This window comes from Aphidius gifuensis, linkage group LG2 (assembly GCF_014905175.1).
Source record: "Aphidius gifuensis isolate YNYX2018 linkage group LG2, ASM1490517v1, whole genome shotgun sequence".
Taxonomy (NCBI): domain Eukaryota; kingdom Metazoa; phylum Arthropoda; class Insecta; order Hymenoptera; family Braconidae; genus Aphidius; species Aphidius gifuensis.
Window position 1 is genome coordinate 26,056,031 of NC_057789.1, and position 15,989 is coordinate 26,072,019.

At 23.3% G+C, this 15,989-nt stretch overlaps 1 protein-coding gene across 6 annotated transcripts in view; it reads right to left on the reverse strand.

Moving 5' to 3' along the window:
• Positions 1–15,989, reverse strand: part of LOC122849876 (sex determination protein fruitless) — a 29,011-nt gene that overhangs the window by 10,390 nt on the left and 2,632 nt on the right. For 2 of the 6 annotated variants that reach the window (XM_044148729.1, XM_044148732.1), the window contains exons 2-4: positions 11,409–11,965; positions 9,801–9,980; positions 7,196–7,376 (exon numbers count right to left, since the gene is read on the reverse strand). In XM_044148729.1, coding sequence (XP_044004664.1) covers positions 7,196–7,376; positions 9,801–9,980; positions 11,409–11,965 — 918 coding nt within the window. Of the gene's footprint in view, positions 1–7,195; positions 7,377–7,520; positions 8,926–9,800; positions 9,981–11,408; positions 11,966–13,248; positions 13,443–13,560; positions 13,700–15,989 lie in introns of those variants that run through there. The other 4 variants (XM_044148730.1, XM_044148733.1, XM_044148728.1 and 1 more) reach the window with 4 other exon arrangements.

Sequence of the window (15,989 nt, forward strand, 5' to 3'; positions counted from 1 at the left end):
GAAATTTCAACTAGAAGCCACATACACGCATGTCTTCAAGTACAATCACGTTATAATCAATAATGTCATCAATATATCTATTATATCATTGATGAATTTAAATTGAAAATAATACCTTTTTTTTTTTTCTTTAGTAATTTATTTTTCTAGTTGAGTTAAAATGAAATTTTTTTTTTTCTATTTGCATTATTATTGTGAATTCAGAGTGTACTCTTATCACGTGCTCTCTGGACTTTTAAATATCCAAGATGATTACTGTCAGTAAACTTGAGTAAAATTGTTGGAATTTTCAATGAGAAAGGGCAGTTTGAATTGTTTATTTTTTATGTAGTGAGATAAAAGTATACATGTGAATAGAAGTGAAAACTGTTGAAGAGGATTTCAAGTAAAGCATCTAGTATCAAGCAATGTACAACGGAAACGATTTTCCGAGTATCTCTTCAAGGGTGGATTTAGTCAGCAGTTGAAACTAGCATTGGTTGGTGCCTTGGTATTTATTTTTTTTATTTTTCATGTTTGAAAAGAATGAAAGAAAAATGTGGGAGATGTTGAAACAAAAAAACAAAAAAAAATGTTTTGTTAGAAAAAGTGTCTTTATGGGAGAGAAAACCTCATTGGTTTTTCTTCTAAAAGCCATTTTTTTTTTTTGTCTTGTCTCTTCATCAACTTCCTCACTTGTAAAAGTGAGATCGACCTCAATTCCCTTGTCATTATCGTAGTAACCCTATCAATACATACACCATCATAAAATATGAAAAAAAATTCAATGAAAATTGTTGGAAACAAGCCCTTTTGGCTCAAGCCAAATATGGAAAATTCATTGGGGTGTATATTCAAGCCACGTTTGGTACAACGCTCAAATGAGTCAAGACTGATACATGCTCATGTAACGTGAACAATTTTATATTTATTTATTTTTTTTTTTTTAATGGATCAACCTCGGTATAATCCTTTGGTTACAAGCTGACATGGGTTTCATTTTCATCATCATCCCCTCTGTATTTATGGGGTAAAAATAAAGGGGGAGGTGAATGAGGGATACAAAGAAGAAAAGAGATTTTTTTTTTTTTTTTTTTTAAGGGTACAGGAGGGTCGAAACTCAGCAGATGTTCTAGACTATTTTTCATATTTGAACCTCTATTTTTGTTATTTGATTTTTATCATTACATAGAAATATTATTATTCAAAAAATGAAAAAAGAAATTTGCTATATTTTTAAATTTAAAATTATTTAATTACGAGTTATTACATTTTTTTTTTTTAGATAATTTATTGTAAATAAATTTTTGATTTGAATGTTTAGTTTTGTAATGAAAAAAAAAAAAGAAATAAAAAAAGGAATTGTAAATTTTTATAATGAGGATATTGGATATTGAATAAATAAATGTTTTTGGTTATATTTGTGGACATTTGAACAGCTGTAAGACATACAGTGTTGCATACACCTCTAAATGAAACACCAATGGCCAACAATAAAAGAGACATAGAGGAATCGAAAGAGGACAAACGAATTTAACAATAGAAGATAATATAAAATATATAGAGAAAGAAATAAATAATAGCAAAAAAAAAATATATATACATGTGAGGGGTGAATTATAGAGGGTTACATGGTTTTTTTTTTGGAGGGGGATAGAACCCTCCGTTTGATGATGATGATGGGGCACCTAGATGAAATGGCATCGATCGAGTCTGTATAAACTTTTATGCTAAAAAATATACAACAGATAAATTCGAAGCAATGCTTTATTCGAAAAATATAATTTTCACTCTGTGAAAAAAATATTTGTTTGATATGAAAAAAGTTTTTTATTCAAAAAAGACTTGAAAGATTTTTTTTTTAAATTTATTTTTTTCATAACTATTCTTTCTTTTTAAATTATTATTTTTTTTTTTTGCTCTATTATTTTGCGTTTTTTTGTTTTTGTTTCTTTTCATCTTCAGGGCAATTTTTATTCTCAATGTTGTACTTGGTTAATTGACATAAAAGGACAAATTAATTGAGTCATTAATTTACCAAGCACCATAAAAAAGTAAATACATTTTTTTTATTTTATAATTTTGCATTTATATTAAAAATACAAAAAAAATTATTAGATTATTTCAATCCTCGAGTTCATCCAGTTTAATTTGTTATTATTATTTTTCATGACAAGCATTTATTAACGTGAGAATAAATTAAAAAAAAGCATATCCATATAAAATTTTTTAAAATCAATTTTTTCATATTAAAAAAATAATAATTTTTCCAGCTATTTTTCAAGAGTGTTAGTTGAATTAATAAATGTCAAAGAAATTAGATAATAAAATTTTATTTGGCTGTAAAATAGAGACAAATGATTTGGAAGAAAAAAATAAATAAATAAATTGGGAGAAAAGCCAAGAAAGAGACAAAACAAAAAAAAAAAAAAATTTAAACCATAAAGTGATTTTGTTGGTAAAAAAAATAAAGTAAATAATAATGAGACAGTAGCTCGTTTTGTCAATTTTTTTTCTGTCTTATTGTTTAACAGAGCAAATGAAAAATGAGCGAGATTTTGTCGCGAAACGAGTTGATCCTCTTATCGAGAAGAAACTGACTGGTGAGGCAACAGTAATAAGGGGTGAGATTAAATGTCACTAAGAAGCTTATCTTACAAGCCATGAGAAGTTGTAGACAGTAACTATATGTACCATCATCACTAGTGTATATTGTTATATTATATTTATCTTCTTTAGTATTTTGGCCTCGATCATAACCACCTTGGGAATACATCATATGAATATATACATATAACAACAATCTATTTCAATTGCTTTGAACATACCAAACTTGTGGTTTATCATAACTATATCAATGCAAACTATTCTACTCATAATTATCATTTTTATTTTAAAATATTTCTCTCAATTCTATCTAAATATTATTTTGCTTTGTCATTAGTATTCTCTCTTGGCTTTTCTCCAATTGCTTTGATCAACAACACTAATGTCTTTGAATTATTATTTCACTCTGAATATTATAGTCCTATTTTTTACTTATATTATTTACTCTTTTTGATTTTAAAAAATTTCATATGCTATTTTTTTAAGTGTTTTTTTTTTAATTTACAAATTACATGGTTTATTTTGTTTAATTATTATTTTTATTGAGCAAAGGCCACAACTTGCAAAGAGTATTTAATTTTTAAATTTATTTTTTTTTCATTTTTAAATATTTACTATTTTTGTTTTTTTTTTCTACGAATAATTAGCATTGAAGAATTTTTTAAAATTGTTAAAACTTTTTAAATATAAAAATATCTTATCTAAGTATTTTTTTTTGTTGGATATTTTATTTTTTGTTTCAAGGTATTTAGATTGCTATTTTGGACGAATTGTTTGTCTTTTTTTTTTTTATTCTATTTTAATGCTGATTATTGATTAAGAAAAAGGCACCAATGAAGAAGAATAAGAACCTCAGAGTAGCTGATGAATTTTAAAAAAATATAGAAAAAAAAAAGTCTATAGCCAGTGGCCTTTTTTAAAGGGGGGGACTAGTTTATTCATGACTATATTGTCGAGTCTTTTTAAACTCAAAAATTCTTCACTCAGTCTTTCCACGGTTATATCTTCATTTTATTTTTTTTTTAACTTGTTAAACTAATTACTAATTATTTATTAATTTTTATTATCATCAGTGTTGGTTTTTGTTTTTTTTTTTTAGTTTTTCTATTTGTTTTTTCATTCTTAATTTTACAACACAACGTTCATATTTGAATCGTCGTTTCACACAACCGCGAATTAATTATTTTATAATATATTAATATCGTTTATATAAATATCTATGTATATAAATTATAATACTGTATTTAAAAAATATATTTTTAATATATATTTATCATTAATGTTTGTACGTTTATTTTTTTTAAATTTATTAAAACAAAAAAAAAAAAGAAAATGAATTATTTTATTTTCGACACTTTCTGTTAATATTATTTCAATATTGTTTTTTCAATGACAATAAAAATGCACAGGCACGTAAAAATAGCACTCAAGTATTTATAAATAATAATAAAAAAAATTTTAAAATAATTGTTTTGAATTAATATGAAAATTATTAAAACACAAACTTGAGTAGAATAATTTGTGGAATTTGTGAATATTATAGAAATTTGATATTAAAATATTATTTAACCTTTTATTATTATTGTTATAATTAATATTTGAATATTCAGTTGAAAAGATTCGTGTTAAAATGATGAATAAAAATATTTTAGTCAGCAAAAATATGGTGAAATTATTTAAAATGATGATAAGAGACTAAAGGTGAAATAATAATAATAAAATAAAATAAGAAAACGATAGATAGCTTGAAAATAAAATGGATGAAATAACCCATACAATAGGTAAATTTATATTAAATGTATATGCATGTATATTGTTAATATTATTTCATCTGAATATGTATATTTTCGTTTGTAAAGCTTTTCCACAAATTCAAGAATACTTCAAATAAATAAAATATGAAAATATGAATTTTCTTCTTCTCGGTTGAATAATTTTTTAAAAAATATTTATCTCTTAATATTTTAATTTACATTCACACTGAATAATAATAAATAAATAAATAATAAGAAAGTGTCTTTTGTATTTTAAATACATGAGAAAAATAAAATTCCAAGTTAATTAATTTAAAAAAAAAAAAAAAATTATTATCATTAAATTATTAAAACGCAAAAACATTACTAATGATAAATAAATAAATTAAACACTCAAATTAAATTAATTCTTAATTAATATGGCACTAAAAATTAAGTCATTTTTTTGTGTTTTTTTTTTTTTTCATTTTTTTGTCTCTTCCCAGTTGATGTACAAATTTTAACAATAAAAAAAAGAAAAAATAAAAAAAACTTTATTTTTTTTTATTTTTTCAATTAATTATAAAACAACTGGAGATTAAATATTAAATTATATAAATTATTACGAGGTAGATTTTCACGATTACGATTATCAAAAGTAATTTTTTGTAAAAAAAAAATAAAAAAAATAATAATTTAAATATTATCATTATATTTTATAATGAAATTAATTTTTGAACTTTCATTTTCATTTTTGTAGTTTTTGATCAATTAGATCGTTTTTTAAATTAAAATTATTTATGAATTAATTGTAGTGTAGCTAAGTGAGATATGTTTCATCTGATTTAGCAAGAAAATGTTTAGTTTCCATTCGCATGTATGGTGATACCATTGAATTTTCTCGTATTCCATGTTTAAGTTTAATGTGTCGTTTTAAATTATCTGATCTTGTCAATGATATCATACATATTTGACATTGATATTTATCAGGAAAATGTGATTTCATGTGTTTTTTAATATTTGCAACGGTCTTACCGCACAGTCTACAACTTTCCGTACCGAGCTGCGTCTCTAATTGTGTTTTACTGTGTTCATATTTTAAATCCTTTTCTTTATTGATTGTTCCCGTTGTTCCTGTAATACAATCCCCAATATTTTTCAATAATTTTTAACATTATTATTTTTTTTTTTTTCATAATTTTTCACTTTAGATGTTTTATCTACTTGTCACTCTTCTACTTGTTTCAAATAAAATTCAATTTTTAATTTTAGAAATAATATTTAAAGACAAAACAACAGATAGTTATGCAACACAGCATGAAAAATAGTTTTGAAGAGCCTACGAAATATAATTATCATTCTTTTATATATTTAAAAAAAAATAAATCATCAAGTTCATTCTTGTGTATAGAAAATTTTAATGGTTCCATGTGCACAAATCGTGGAAACCATTTTATAATTTATTCATTGTCATATTTTTTTTTTTATCGTAAATAATCACACAGATATTTTTCTATAAAGTTCTACACCACACATCTACGATAGTTTAATAATAAATAGATATATATATTTTTTTTTTAAAATATATATTTCATTTCTTTTAATAAATTTTTGTCTAAAATTCAAATGACGAAAGATGAATTCGAGATATATCGAGCAAGAAATCAAGAGTCAATTCAACCAAAAAAAATAACACAAAACTTGCTGGTATAAATAAAATTGAAAAGGATAGATTAAATAGAATAAAGGAAAAATCAAAATTTCTTTTTTTCGTGGGGTTGTTGGTTGGGGAGGGTCGAAAAAGAAAAAAAATAAAATAAAATAATCGACAATGATTAAGTATCATGCAGGAAAATAAAGAAGAAAGTTTCAATGATTTAAAAAAAAAAAAAAGTAACGGTTAATTAAATTGACAAATTATTTATCAATCAAAAAATAATTATAAATAAAAGATAAATAAATAAATAAAAATAAAAAACAGGGTGTAAAAATTGAACAACAACGACCACTCGTAGAATCAATCCAGCTGCACGCAGTCAGACCCACGCGTTTATCAAGGAAAAAAAATATAAAAAAAAAAAAAAAACTATATAGCCTCATATCAATAAAATATATTTATTTAAAAAAATGTATATCAATTCGTACAGATATTTTTTCGTCTTAAAATACCATTAGGGATAAATCTTAGTGGGCGAAAAAAATTTAAAAAAAAGGGCTGAGATCAGATAAATTTAATTTTCAATAATTTATAAATAATAGAAGAAAAAAAAAACTATAAAATATAAAAATTGCAAAAATTAAAAGCCACAATTTTCATACTCTTTAATTTTCTTTTTTCTATTTCTTAGTTTGTTTGTACCTTCACCACTGAATTATTGTTATTGTTTTTTTAAATATTATTTAAATATTTAATAATTTCTTAAATTCTTTTTTACACCCGAGATTTAATCGAGAGAGAAATAAACCGAGTCTAAGCTTTAGATATATATATAATACACATGAAAAGAGGAAGATATATATATTTTTTTTTTTTTGAGGAAGGTAAAGAGAGAAAAAGAGAGAGAGAGAGATAAAAAAAAAAAAAAAGAAAAATCTCCGTTAAAATTTACACTCGGCTACACGTTACGCAATATTGTAAAGTAAGAGGGATGCTCGTCTTGTACAGCTTCATATTTATATATTTAAAAAAGATAAAAAAATAAAATAAATAGAAAAAAAAAAAAACCGTACGCCACTTTTCGAGTCATTCCAAACGTGCATGCATATCAACCCTTCAACCAAGGGCCCCACAGCCTACACACCACTTGGCACTATATTATCATCAGATTTATTAAAATTACTGTACAAGAAAAATACTCATAAAATTGAATAACTACCTTTAAATATATTTATGTATTTTTTTTTCATTCCAAGCAAGTGATTAAAAACAGAAAATATATAAAATAATAAAATATAAAAAATATTAATATCCGTGCCTTGATTACCGTGTTCAGATTGTTCCAGACTATCATTCATTCCCGTTGGCCCACCATCCTCTCTCAACAATTCCGGGTGTCCCTTTAAAAATAAAATTAATAAAACCATTAATATTTGATTATAAAAATTCAACTAAACTAAAATTCATTAAAATTTTTTTTAAACAATAATAATACGTATATATATAATTTATAAAGATAAAATATTTATTATATTTTTCATCAACAATTACATAAACCTAGTATTTAAAATGGCAAAACAAAAATAAATTTTAAAACAATTTATATTGCCAATTATTACTGCTGTGTTAATTGATATAAATTTTTTTCTCTTTTTAATAATGATATAATTATTTTGATGTGTATAATAATAATAACAGCTTCAAATATGTTAGTAAATATGATTTAGAATTTTTTAAATCTACATCTTGTGTATCCTTGTGATTCACTTATTCACATACAAAACATACTCGTTATCAATTTTTTTTTTTTTTTCCTTTATCATGGAAATTCAAGTTTTACAAAACTCGTTTTTCTGTCTATTCATTTCCTCGGAGACTGCGTACACATATAACATACACACACATAACATAATGCTCTATCAAAGTTGAATGTAATTTTTAAAAAAATATTTAAATTTAAAAGAGCATTTTTGGAATTGCATTAGGTTGTTTTTTTTTTCATCTTTACCTGAGTATTTTTTTGTCTAAAGTTAAATAATAATAATAATAAACAAACAAGCAATTATTTATGATAACAATGATTAAAATATAAATTTATATATATAAATTAATTTCAAGTATTAATATGATATTTAAAAATAAAGTCTGTCATTGTCAGTTATTGACTGAAATAACAAATGTATTAATATAATATTGAAATAATTGTCTTGTATTTATATTATATTAAAATGATAAAATATGATAAATTTAATATTGACCATAGCTATAATTATCATCTTTTGTATTATCATCATCTTTTAATACACAAAGATTGTGTGCTTTACATTTATCATGATGATTAATAATTTCAAGTCTAAAATTACCATTACCAGCAGCAAATGATGTACGTATTTCTGGTATTTTATCACTCCATTTTCTACAATATTTACAATACATTAAATTATTAATTTCATCATATTTTAACCATGAATAATTATCAAGCCATGATAATTTAAATTTACCAACTTTACCGTTAATTGTGATTGTGATATTGATACTAAGTTGTTTTATTTTTATTGGTTTATGAGTACCATCAATAGCATTATATTCTAAATTATTATTGTCAATTGATGTTATTGATGATGGTATTGTTGATGTTGTTAAATATTTATCACATTTTTCATCAGCTAAATTACATGCATAAAATGTATTTTGTGTATCATGTTTTTTTGGGTAATTATGTTGTTGTTGTTGTTGTTGTTGTTGATGATATTGTGTTTGAATATTGTAGTTATCAGGATAAGTTGATGACATATTGACAGTCATTGTTCCTCCAGTAAGTATTGTGTTCTCGCGATACATTTGTAATGTCGATGCATGATGATGATCATTCTGTATCTCGGATTTACTCTCTATGTCCAATGTATCATCATAATTTCCATCTCTCTGAACATTCCACTCCACATTTGTCTGTCAACAGAGAAGGAAAGGATCTCTGTTTAATCAATACATAGCTTTTTGTTTTTTCAATAATTTTTACTCTTCTTTTTTTTTTTGCATTTCAGCTCCAAAAAAATTTTTTTTTTTTATTCCAGGATTTTGTTTTAATTCTTGTATTAATATATTTTTTTTTTTTTTAAATCCCTTCCTTCCCATGTTTTTGACTCAGTATGTTGTAGATTTGCAAATCGGCAAATATATATTTATTTTTTTTCAACGTAGCATTTTTTTTTTTTTTTTTTGTTATTTTATTTTTGTAATCCTACCTAGCCAGAAATGCGAGATAAAAATAAATAAAAAATAAAAAAAAAATAAAACATTTTTTTTTATAAATAATAAAAGAAAAAAAAAAAAAATAAATAAAATAACTGGTCGTGAGGTCAGTCTTAGTAGCGCAACCTTTTCAAAATGCTTACACAATCACGTCATGTATTTGTCGATGTTTTTTTTTTTTATTTTAAATTTTTATTTTTGCAAATATTTTATATTTCTTTGCAATTTTTTTATGATTATTTTTTGGGTTTAAATATTCAGCTGTATTTAAACGTAGATGTAACTTGACGGGAAATCTAGTATGCTAATTTAATTGAAGGCATGCAAAAAGGCATTATCATTACAAATATATATACACATGTGTTGATGTGTGTTGTATGTTATATGTGTATCAAAGTTGTTATTTTATGACAAGATGAGCTCTGGCAGTATGTGCAAAGTTCGATTAGAAACTTAGAGTTGCTTTTACTTATTGTACACATCAAATGTACTTGACAATAATAATAATATTATTAATAATATATTAATGTCCATACGAATTTATTTATTTAAAAAAAAAATAAATTACTTACTGGTAATGAAATGTTGTCGTGGAAGTCAGGCATGTGGTGATCGAGTTCTTGTTTTATTGATGCTTGTGCTTGTGATGATGGTGACATTGCCCTTCCTCCATCTTCCGCATCACCACCAAGTGTATTATTTAATTTTGGAATCACTGTTGGACTTGATTTATAACTACATTGTGATGAAGCCTAAAAAAAAATAAAGCACAAATTATCAATTAATATTTATCAATCAATTTAATAAAAAAAAAGCACAATTTTTTATTATTTTATTTGTATTATTTATTTTATAATAAATTAATTGATTAATAGTTTATTTTTATTTAAATAAATAATGACAAAATGTATGGGACAGTTGTTTGATAAATTATGATTGAAGATGGATTGTATCAAGTCTAATTTCCAAGGTCGTAATTTTATTTGAAAAGCTGAGTAATCAGTCACATGTTTTGTGCCTTTGCTGGGACATAAATTTATTATTATAATAATAAATTTGCATTAAATATTTATGTTGAGGAAAAAAATAAATAAAATAAATAGATGTAATAATATTTTTAATAATTAATTTCAAATAAATTAATAATATTATCAAGGACAATTTGAAAGTTATTATATATTTTGTAACATAAAAATAAATATGAAGAAGATGATGAAGAAAAAGAGATATTGAAATAAATAAAATAATAATAATAAGTATTATTATTTGTGCTAAATAATATACGCAGAGAAAGGGACTAGGCAGAAAATTCCACATGACTCAATGGGTCAAAGAAGTCCTAGAGAATTCAGGTCAAATAAAAATGTATTTAGGCATTTAGGGACCACTGGGTGAAAGTTTTTTTTTTTTTTTTTTTATTAAAATATTATTTTTTTGAAAGTTTAAAATGACAATTGCGTATGAAAATTAAATTTCTTTTAATTTTAAAAAATATATTTATCTAGCTAAAGATAAAAATTTTTTTTGTAAAATTATCATAGTAAAAAGATATGGAGATAATTTTTTTTTTTTTTTCTCTTTTTGTGTTTCTTTGACAACTCTTGAAAAATTATCACTTATCATTACTGTGAAAAAAAAAATAAATAAAAATATTCTAAAGGTTCTCAACTAGTAAAAAAAAAAAAACAGTTCTCATAATTTTTTGCAAATATCATCATAAACACACAATGAAATAAATTTATAATAATTAGATTTTAAAATACGATAATTTAAAAAAAAAAAAACAACACGTTGTTGTGTGTTGATTATAAAAAAATTAATTAACAGATGTGCTACAACAATTATTCCAAAGACAAAATTTAATAAATAATTCAATACCAATTAAAAGAGAAGAGAATAAAACATGTAATAATAATTGTGAAAATAACTATTATTTTTTATGGCAAAAGCAAAAAAATAATAATGCTTTTAATTGCAATATAATATTTATAAGATGAGTTTAATAAATTAATTTAAATTCTATAAGAAGAATATTATTAACATGGTTGTCGTTAACGCATGCCTATTTATACTCTGATATCACGTGAAATATGATGTCACATGTTCATGTGTTGATGTTTTCAGATGTAAAAATGTAATAAATAAATAATTAATTAATTAACAACAAATGAAATATTTACCTGTGAATCAGACAAGAATCTTTCACTAGGTGGTCCAGTCATTGATACATCATAATTACCACTAGATACTTTTCGTTTCCTTTTTTCTGGATGTGATTGTAAATTTGGTGAATCAGTATGTCTAGTACTTGTTTGTGTATCTGGTTCTGGTGATGAACTTTTATCATCATTTTTATTATTAACACCATTATCTGTTAATCCACGTATTTGTAATGCCTCAGCTGTTTTTAAAAACATTGGTAATAAATGTTGACTAACATTAACTTCTCCTTTATACATAAAATGTAATAATGCTTTCATTTCATTATCATTAACATCTTTTAAAAATATTATTGGATGTGGATGTATATTTTGTAGAAATATATTTTCAAAATATGGACTACATGCTGATAATATTGTTTGATGTGCTTTAAATGTTTCACCAACACATGCAAGTGTAACGTCACAAAGTGCTTCTCTTGCCAACAGTGAACTTAGTACGTCCGTCAAATTGGCCGGATGATTGTTCCACCGAAGGCAATATTGCTGGTCCATTTTGTCTATCTCCAATCCCGACCCTAAAACACAATTACATACTTGTTACATTTTATATTAAAACAACAAATTCACTCAAATTTTAATATTATTCTTCAAGACTCATCATCACCATCACCACCACCCACAAACAAACTTAACCAAAAAAAATTAAAAAAATAAATATATATATTCTATCTATTATACATTCCAAAATAGTATTTGAGTTAAAAAAAAAAAAAAAAAAAAACCGAAGCTAACCCTTAGACCCTGACTCGCATATTTTTCAACAGTATTTTTCCTCCTTAAAAAAAGCAATATTAAAATATTTATTATATCCTTACGTTTTAATGTGTTTCGTAATTTTTTTTTTTTTTTTTATATTCAACTTAAAAAAATAGCAGCTTATTATTTTTTATCTCTTCTCTTTTCCTCGTGTTTCTTAAATGTTCAAGTGACGACGATGTTCGTTATATATTGTAGGTTGTTTTTATTATTATTATTATTATTTATCTCAAACTTATTTGATCATAACGATGTGTATTATTTTGCTCCAATATATTACAATAACATTATATATATTATGTTGTTGATATTATTATTATTATATATTTGGTAAAAAATATACAGTATCAAAATATATAATAAATAAATAAATAAATAAAAAAAAAAAAAAAAACTTCACCAAGGCCGAATTAACAAGAGCCAGCTGTAATTTTTCCTGGACTATTAACACACGTATATCTTTCTAGGCCCACTCTACGCTTCTGCAAATGTGCCACATTGCAGTATAACTGTAAAACCCTTCAGGGTTCACAAGACACTACTATGCGTGCCAAAAACATTTTTTCGCATAACCTCGAATAGTCGTATATCTCCTTATTATGATGCACACACACACACACACATTAACTATTTATCCATAGAGGAAAATATATATGAAAAAAAAAAAAAAAAACGCCCAAAAAAAAAAATATTAATCAACAATTTTTGATGATATATATTTTGAGGATAAAAAAAATATTTAATTGCGTCGCAATAGGGTGTCAAAAAAAAATAAAATAATAATAGTAATAAACCGCCCACGTATACAGGAATAACCAAAAAAATAAAATAATATATATAGAACGGTTGTATGTAGGAAGGAATGATAAATAAATAAAAAATAAAAAAAATGTTAGTAAATGATACAGGAGATTATGTTTTTGACAATGTCAATATTCGCAAAGCGCCATTGTTGGCCATGACTGTACACATGAGAATAAAAAAAAAGAGAGAGAGAGAGAGGAGAGAATATAAATATTGTTTTCTCAGTTATGTTACTTACACTGACGCGTTTAGACGCATACACACAAATAATAATCCACACATACAAACACACACACAATGATAAAGTCCCACTATTTGTTGATGAAAAGACGCCAGACGCCCCGAAACACACACGACTCGTATCCGTGGCGATTATTTTATTTTTTTTTATTTTTAATAAAAAATATATTATTTAAACTATTTTGCTTGTTTTATTTTATTAATATAATAATTGTGTTGTTTGTATTTAATTGTGATGTATGATGTATGTATTTTGTTTATTGTTGAAGTTGTGATTTTATTGATGAAAATGCCGCGTAAGTCAACTCACCTTTTGCAAACTTTTTGCCATTACAACGCTACCCGACCCTTAATTTACACTGCCATATCAATCGGCCTTATTTTTAAAATACAGTATGACCTTCGTGCATCTGCCGTAATGGCGGGTGATGACTAGGATAAAGGGGAAATTTTTTTATAACCAATAGTATGAATGACATTTCATTGGCTTGTTTGAATCAATGTTTTTTAGATGGTATTTTATTTTGGCGGGATTATTTAAAATGTTATTTACACTTTTTTTTAATATCTACTAAATAATTATTGATTTATTTTTTATTTTTTTCAAACTAATTGTATTGTAGAAAATTTAAGTTTTTTTTCTATTTTTAAATTATTATTAATAAAAATAATTTTTATGTTTTTTTGATGGTGTAACACGTGGTAGTTGCTTTAAGAAATCAATAATTGTTAACTTGACTAAATATCCTGCTCGTAATGTTTTGATTAATACAAAATTTACCGGTTAAAAATTAATTAATTATGGAATTTAATGAAGGTGTATATTAATTATCTTATTGATGATAAATTTAGAAAATAAATAAACAAATTTAAAATAATTGTAACATAAATTATTTTATTTTTAAATTAATCCAAGATATAAATTTAAAAAAATAAAAAATAAATTATTAAACTATTGAATTTATTTATTAAATGTTTTAATAATTTTTATAATTTATTTTTCTATATATTATATAAATTTTAAAAAACATTTTTCAATTGATATTTCAAATAATTAAAAATATATAATAAAATGCATTCAAATGTTTATCAATTAAACAATGCATTTATAGAAAAAAAAATAGAAATTCATAATAAATATGTTATTTGTGTAATAATTAAAATGAATTATTCACTTGGTAATTTATATTTGTGCAAATAAAATTAGCTGATGATTTTACGGATATACAGTTTAGCCTGAGGTCGCTTTAAGAGAGGGTTGTGAGGGTTGTGAGGGTTGATATACATATATAATTTATTGCGGTAGTGGATTTATATTTTATACAAGTAGGAGATTGAAAACAAATTCGCAAAACTTACTCAATGATCCAACAATAAACACTCAATATTTACAAAATTAAACTTTTTTTTAAATCGAAAAAATAAAATAAATATATTCATCGTTAATTTATTAATTTAATATGTAATTTAATAAAATTTATTTTTTAAATTATCATCGTTATTTTTTTTAATTAGAAAATATATTATTTGTATGTACATATTTTTTTATTCAATTAAAAAAATATTTAATTACATATAGCAAAGTTGAATGTGAATTTTTAATTTATTTCTATTTACTTGAAAAGTTAAATTTTTATTTAAACAGACAAGACTTTGTCAATATACAGTAATCATCAATGTTGCTACTTGTTTTAAAAACGTTGAAATTTTATAATATTTTTATATTTTTATTTAATGTCGTAATAACCGAGGTCGAGTTATATGAATCAAATAATTTTAGCGCTGTTGCCACTCGTATATACTGAATAATTTAAATTTTTTTTTTTTTTTCATTTTTTTTTCAAAATCTATCTCTCTCGTATAATATATATTTTTTTTTTCCTCACATTTTTAATGAACCTTCTCGATAAATCTGTCATCGAACCATGATAGTCAAACTCAAGGACAAGCGTCCTCATTTTTTTTTTTTATTTTTACCTAAAAAGGACTGTTTCTTATGATTTTATTTGATTTTTATTTGATTTATTTATTCAATTTTAAATTGATTTTTCATCGTTCTATTTTTACTGTATAATATTATTATTAATTTTTAATAACTAGAATTTATATTGGTTGAATTAAAAATATATTTTAGCCTAAATTTTTATTTTAATTTAAATAGAATAATTTTTTATGAATTATTATTAAAATTCAACGAAACTTTATTTGACTTTAATTCAAAGGATGCAGTAGACTTTATTTTAAAATTAAAAAAAATATTTTAAACTATTCTTAATTATATTTAACTATTATTCTTAATATTTCAAACTATTTTCAATTTTTTTTTGAATTTTTTAATAGAAAAATTAGCTTTAAAATTTTTAAATTTATTTTTAGTGTTATCTTATTAATGGCCAGTTTTTAAATTATCATTTTCATCATTTTACTATTGATAATAATTATTGAGTAATTTATATCATTACAATATTGTGTACGTGTGTGTGTAAATTGTAATGACGAAAATAGATAAATGAATCAGTCAAGATATGTTCAAACAAACCAATTGGATATATCATCAACTCAATGAATTGTTTGTTAATTTAAATTAAACCAGGTAGACATGTATGCATTTATAAAATAAAGGATTTTCAATAAACTGAAAATAATATTGAACTTTTATTTGAATTTAAATATATATCTGTCAATTTTCAATCAATATAATTTTACCCAAAAGATATAGGACTTTTGTTGTTAATTTAT